At 38.3% G+C, this 6,848-nt stretch overlaps 1 protein-coding gene across 1 annotated transcript; it reads right to left on the bottom strand.

Moving 5' to 3' along the window:
- Nucleotides 1-2,358: 2,358 nt before the first annotated feature.
- Nucleotides 2,359-4,054, bottom strand: LOC126495108 (chromobox protein homolog 3-like). The gene has a single exon (XM_050132709.1). It carries the CDS (start codon nucleotides 4,052-4,054, stop codon nucleotides 3,503-3,505), a length of 552 nt encoding a protein of 183 aa, XP_049988666.1. The 3' UTR covers nucleotides 2,359-3,502.
- Between the last annotated feature and the right edge of the window lie 2,794 nt (nucleotides 4,055-6,848).

The following is a 6,848-nucleotide window of genomic DNA, read 5'->3' as shown; positions in this document are numbered from 1 at the left end:
TCGGATCAAACTGGACCCTCTGAATGTGGCTGACAATGGGGGCTGACTGAGAAGCCAATGATAATGGCACTGGGTTTTGTCTCTACTGCATATACTTGCCTTTTGGGATCCTAGTCTATTTGGATGCACATCTTCTGAAGCCTGGATAGAAGGGGGAGGGCCTTGGACTTTCCATAGGTCAGGGTACCCTGCCCTCTCTTAGGACTGGAAGGGGAGGGGGGAGAGTGAGTGGGGAAGCTTGACGGAAGTGGGAGGAGGAGAGGAAGTGGACATTTTGAATGGTATCATTTATAAAGTAATTTTAAAAAGAAAAAAAAATGCAGGAGTGGTGGTTCCCATAGCATCAGTTCTAGTATTTGGCCTGTGCAGAAGACAGACAGATCATTTGTCTCTTCAACAAAATATTACACTGGGCCACTATGTTGATGACATTATGCTGATGGCACAAAATGAGGAAGAAGTAGCAGACACTTTGGATCTGGAATAAACACATCTGCCCATCAAATGATTAGAAACAAATCCAATCAAAATTCAAGGACTTTATACCTCATAAATATTTTAGGAGTCCAGGGCTGTGACCTTCTAACGTAGTGGTTCTCAACATTACTAATAGTGTGATCCTTTAATAGAGTTCCTCATATTTTCATTGTTACTTCATAATGGTAATTTTGTTACTGTTATGAATCTTAATGTAAATGTCTTATATGCAAGATATCTGGTATGTGATCCTTGTGAAAGGGTCATTCAACCCCAAAACAATTGTGAATCGCAGGATAAGGATGTAGGAATCTCTTGCTGTTGCCTTACCCTATGATTAAAGTCAATGAGAACATAATACAAATCAGTTCAGACATTATTGCAAAGGGTGTAGACCCATAAGGAATGAAATCTCGGGTCACTACTCCAGGGAAAGAACCAAGACCTGGAGAGTTGCTTCCTAAATGTGACAGAAATACAGAATTTGTAGTAGAGGAAGGAATTTATAAATACTAGATAAGACCTTGAAACCAGTTTTAGAAATGAGGGTTGTAACTGTTGTAAATGTTTCTATCATATTTTGTTAAGATGGGGGTGGGTGGTTCTTGGACTTCCCACAGGGAAGGGAACCCTGATTGCTCTTTGGGCTGATGAGGGAGGGGGACTTGGTTGGGGGAGGGAGAGGGAAATGGAAGGCGGTGGCAGGGAGGAGGCAGAAATCTTTAATAAATAAATAAATAAAATGTTTGTGTATATATACACAAACATTAAGCAAGCATTGTGTTTCTTTCCTTATTTATAATGTAATATAACAGAGGCTGTACTTTTATCAGTAGTTACTGTCATTTTTATATTATGAGACACCAAAAAAATGTCCCTCAAGGAACACTGCCACCTGTTTTAAATTTATAATGCATTTGCAGTTGTAGATGATATAGTAATATCATGGCAGAATTCTGGCCTGTTACTATTTTCATTTGGGAATTATGCTTGATATAAGAAAATGTGATTTGTGTCAAGTTGACAAGGGGTGGACTTGTGATGACTATTCTTGGTTGTCAACTTGACTACACCTGGATTCTCCTAAAACCAAAGTAGTTGGGCACACCTGTGAAAGATTTTCTTGATTGTATCATTTAACGGGAAAACACCCACCTTAAACCTGAGCAACACATTTTGGTGGGAGCCCAAACAAAAGGACAAGAAAAAAGTAGTTTTTGATTTTTGCCTGCTTTCACTCATTCTTTCAGTAAGTCCATATATCCTGTTGCCTAGACCTACAGTAAAACATCATTCATTGGGATTTCAATATATATTGAAGACCATCAAGCCTCCTAGAACCCTGCAAGTCTCACAGCATCAGACTGAATGCTGAGATATCCGGCACTGTCACCTTAACAGTTACCATAGTTTGGCCTTTCCATCTACAGGAATTCATTGCTACTAGCTGGAGCATAGTCTGAGAGCCACTTTATATAGACCCCCTTTTAAGAAATTTATATCCATTCTATCTGTTCTGTTCCTTTAGAAAACCCTGACAAATACAGTTGTGTTTGTATTGTTATCACCAAAATGTCTATAAGTAACTATTTAAGAAGAAAAGGTTTGTTTGGGATCATAATTTCCAAGAGTTTCATTCCTCACGAGAGGATAAGCATGAAAGAAGATCTCGGTTCACGTGACTCAGACTGTTTACACCATGGCAGACAAAAGACTCTGCAATGGTACTGGAAGAAGATAGACACATGCCCAGTGCCCCATTGCTTTCAGCTGGTTCTCACCTTAAAAGATTTTTTAGCCTTCTACAACACTTTCACCAACTAAGGAACAAATACTGAAAACTAGAGACTTAAAAATATTTCAAATTTAATCAAAATATGGTTTTTTTAAGGAATATAAAACTATTTATTGACCACTGTTCACCATTATTTACAATAAAGTAAATATACAGTCGGATGACATTCTGATACTACAAAGTTACTTTTCTGGCTCACTGAACCAGAACCCAAATACTGAAAAGATTGATCCTACCAGTAAGGAATGAGACAGGGTAAAGAAAAAGCATGCACGTCATTAGTTTATATTACCAGATTTTGTTCATTTATGTCAGCAGGTCTGAAATTGCCAACACCATCTCTAACCATGATTCTATTTCCACAGCAAACAGACATTCCACATCATAACCTTTTAGATTTCAACTTTCTACAAAGGAATGGTTCACTGGAGGAACCTTACATGCCCAGTTGTCTTTTTGCTTAGTTTTTAGAGACAGGGATTCTCTGTATAGCCCTGGCTGACCTGAAACTCAATAGACCCGGCTGATTTAGTCTAAATCAGAGACCCATCTGCCTCCAAAGTACTGGGATTAAAGGCACACGCCAATACACCCAGCATCAGTTTTGTTATTATTGAGTCAGAAAATGGTAGTTTGTAAAGACAAAATTTTGTAAACAAACTACTGTATGTGATAATAAATTCTGATGTGGTTGCTTTAAAACTATCCAGTAAATCACATAACTGTCTACTTGATCTGAAAGGTTATGGTTTCAGGAAAATGTTCACAAGGGAGGAATCTCAACACATGTTTTCATCTACAGTTTTTGAGTAGTAAAAAACAAGACAAAATGAAAAACAGTTACATGAGGGTCTTATGCACACACAAGCTTACAAACAAAAAACCCAGAATGGTCCTTCTGTGTCCCAGTTAAAAATAAGTTCTGATTGAGTAATGACTGTAAAATCTCCCCAGCATTTAAGAATAGCCGTTCTTCAAAGCCGAGGAAATACAACACGGTATCAAACATTCTACTGTTAAAAGAAGCAACTACAGAAAGCTTTTATTTGCTCAAAGGAATCAGTGCCTTTTGATGCAGAACAAAAACCAAAAATATCCCAACTACTGTCAATACTTTCAAAACCAGCATATCAAACTCGATTTTCATTAGAATGCTATTTTTTTCCACACTAGTAATTCAAAACTCAAGATCCAGATTATATATATATATATATATAAAAATGCAAACAATTATTGAGCCTCGTCTTCTGGACAAGAATGCCAAGTCAGCCTTTCCTCATAAAAGGCGATGACAATCTGAGGACACTTCATATTCGCCTCCTTTGCCAGCACCAAGTCCGCCTCATCTGAGTCCTTCCATTTCATAAGAAACATTAATTCTCCACTGCTGTCTGTGGCACCAATTATTCGTTCAGGATCAAGACCTCTGGCAAAACCCCTTGGTTTGTCGGCAGCATCTCTTTTCTTCTTCGATTTGCTATCATCAGATTCACTGTCAGATAAAGATTTCCTTTTTGTACCATCTTTTTCTTTACCAGCTTTTTGAGAATTAAGAAATGCTTCAATTAATTCAGGACAATCTAAATTTTCTTCTGGTTCCCAAGTATTATCAGCATCTGTGAACCCCTTCCACTTGAGGAAATACTCCACCTTCCCATTCACTACACGCCGGTCCAGTACTTTTTCTACCACAAATTCTTCAGGCTCTGCCTCTTCAACTTTTTTACTCTTTCCATTCTGTTTCTTTCCCATTTTTTGCAATGTAGTTTTTTTGGAGGCCATTTTTAAAAAAAAAAAAATCGAAGACTTGAAGAGTTCACCGCTCGGATGCTCTGGGCCGCGGATCCTGCAGAATCTCCCGGTGGCGCGCCTTAGCTCAGCCACATCCGAGGGGAGGGGGCGCGGGCAAAATACGGTTTTGTTTGTATCTATGCATGTATATATTTATAGCCGTTGCTATATTAATAGCCATTTGGTGACTGTACACATTTAATTTGGCTTCAAAGATAGTCTCTGTTTTATGACTCTAAAGATTCAGATCTGTTAAACTTTCAGCATTTAAAGAAAAGAAATTGTCCCTTGATCTACCACAGACCACACTTGCTAGAAGACTAGGGCGTCTGCCCACAGACCTCTGCTCTCTCTGTTACTCCAGCAGGCCCAGTCCCTCAGGTTTATCCACAGCACCTGCAACCAAATCAGAAATAAGAAGGGGACATAACAACAGACACTGAGAAAAATCCAGAGGATCATAAGGATATACTTTAAACATCTATATTCCATCAAATTGGAAAAATCTAACAGAAATGGATAATTTTCTTAATAGTTATCATTTACCAAAGTTAAATTAAGATAAGACAAATAATGTAAGTAGACCTATAAACCCTAGTGAAAGAGAGGCAGTCATTAGAAATTTCCCAACAACAACAAAAAGCACAGGCCAAAACAGTTTTAGCAAAGAATTCTACCACGCTTCCTTTCTTTTTTATTTGTTTGTTTTTGTTTTTTAATTTAGTGTTTTAAAACAATCTTTTTCTCATTTTACATACCAATCCCAGTTCTTTCTCCCTCCACTCACTGGTTCCACCCACCTTCCACTCACCCCACTCCTATCCACTCCTCAGAGATGGTGAGGCATCCCATGGGGAGTCAACAAAGTCCCTCAAATCACTTTGAGGCAGGAACAAGGCCCTTCCCCCATCTAGGGTGAGCAAGGTATTTTTCCAAAGACAATGAGCTCCAAAAAGTCAGTTTGAGCACTAGGGATAAATCCTGTTCTCACTGCCAGTGGCCCCACATACTAGTCTAGCCACACAATTATCATCAACATTCAGAGGGGTGCTATCCTTTTCCCAAAGATTTGATTAAGTCTGTGAGTTCTTTCCCAGATAATCATCATCAATAGATATAGTAAAATGTTTTCTAAAATTATTTTTACTTTAATTGATTGAAATCTTTGATTATTCTTTTAAAATATTCACATTCTAGTAGTCTTTATAAGTTATTAGCAAGATACATGATAGTAATAAAAGAATAATTAATGTGGTAAAAAATGGTCATCCTACGAAAGGAAAGCTGAAGAATCAAAGCAATCACAATTAAAACAACAAAACTATTCTTCACAGATGTGTACCCACACACTGAGACAATGGGGATGTTCTATCGGGAACTTACCAAGGCCAGCTGGCCTGGGTCTGAAAAACCCTGGGTTAAAACCAGTCTCGCTGAACATAGTGGACAATGAGGACTACTGAGACCTCAAGAACAATGGCAATGGAGTTTTTGATCCTACTGCACTTATTGGTTTTGTGGGAGCCTAGGCAGTTTGGATGCTCACCTTACTAGACCTGGATGGAGGTGGGTGGTCCTCGGACTTCCCACAGGGCAGGGAACCCTGATTGCTCTTTAGGCTGACGAGGGAGGGGGACTTGATTGGGGGAGGGGAAGGGAAAGGGGAGGTGGCGGTGAGGAAGAGACAGAAAGAAAGAAAGAAAGAAAAAAAGAAAGAAAGAAAGAAAGAAAGAAAGAAATCATAGAATTAACAGAGACACATAAAAGACTTCTTAGTCAATGCAATACTGAAAAAGAAAAAAAATGCTGAATTCTTGCTTTCAATTTCAACTGTAGATCCATGGTCACAAAACAAAATAATATTGGCAGAAGAAGACAAAGAGGAGGAGGAAAAAGAGGAAAAAGAGAAAGATCAGTGGGCCAGGATACGGGACACATTATGCAAACCGTGTAACTACGGTCACCTGATCTTTGATGATTTTCAGAAAACTAAATATCTATATGGAGAAGAACTAGATTTTTTTCTATCACCTCAAGAAAAACCAGCTCCAAATGGACCCAATTCCTTGATGGCTAGAGGAAAAGGTAGAAAAACACTTTAAAATATAGATAAAAATAAGGACTCAGTAAACAAGTCTCTGGTCATTCAGGAGATTAGGCCAACAACTGGCTGGTGAGACCTTCTGAAATTAAAAACCTCAGTAGAGCAAACTGACAATAATGTGAAAAGGTAATCTATAAAATAGGAGAGAAACTTCACCAGCTTTAAATCTAGTAGAGGCTTATTAAATAGATAATATAAAAATAACTTAAAAACAAGAAAAAATAACACCCCATAAAATAGAAAGTTATCAAAGGAAGATATATAAATGTCTAATAGTTTATGTAAATTAATAAGTGGAGAAGACTTTGATCTCCTGATCTGCCTACCTCCATCTCCCAGATGCTAGAATTGCATGTATGTATCACTACACACAGTTGATGATTTTGTAACATGATTTTTAGCATGGGGGAAGGAAGGATGGAAGAGGAGAAGAAAAGGAGAACATGAGGGAACAGGATTGGATGGCCAAGATGGGGGAATGGCAGAGAGGGAAATAAAGGAAAGAAATATCTTGATTGAGGGAGTCATTCTGGGACTAGTCATTACGAAATCTAACACTAGGGAAATTCCCAGGAATTCACAAGGATGACTGTTGTCTGGGGTTTTCTGTCCTGCCCAGTTCCTGCAATTGTTAAGTCCCAAAGAATTCACACAGAGGGCTACATTAATTATAAGCTGATT

The sequence above is a fragment of the Alexandromys fortis genome, unplaced genomic scaffold (assembly GCF_014885135.2).
Source record: "Alexandromys fortis isolate MF-2015 unplaced genomic scaffold, M_Fortis_MF-2015_v1.1 scaffold_411, whole genome shotgun sequence".
In the NCBI taxonomy this organism is placed as follows: Eukaryota; Metazoa; Chordata; class Mammalia; order Rodentia; family Cricetidae; genus Alexandromys; species Alexandromys fortis.
The sequence above is the reverse complement of the archived record's forward strand: the minus strand, read 5'-3'. Positions and strand labels throughout refer to the sequence as shown.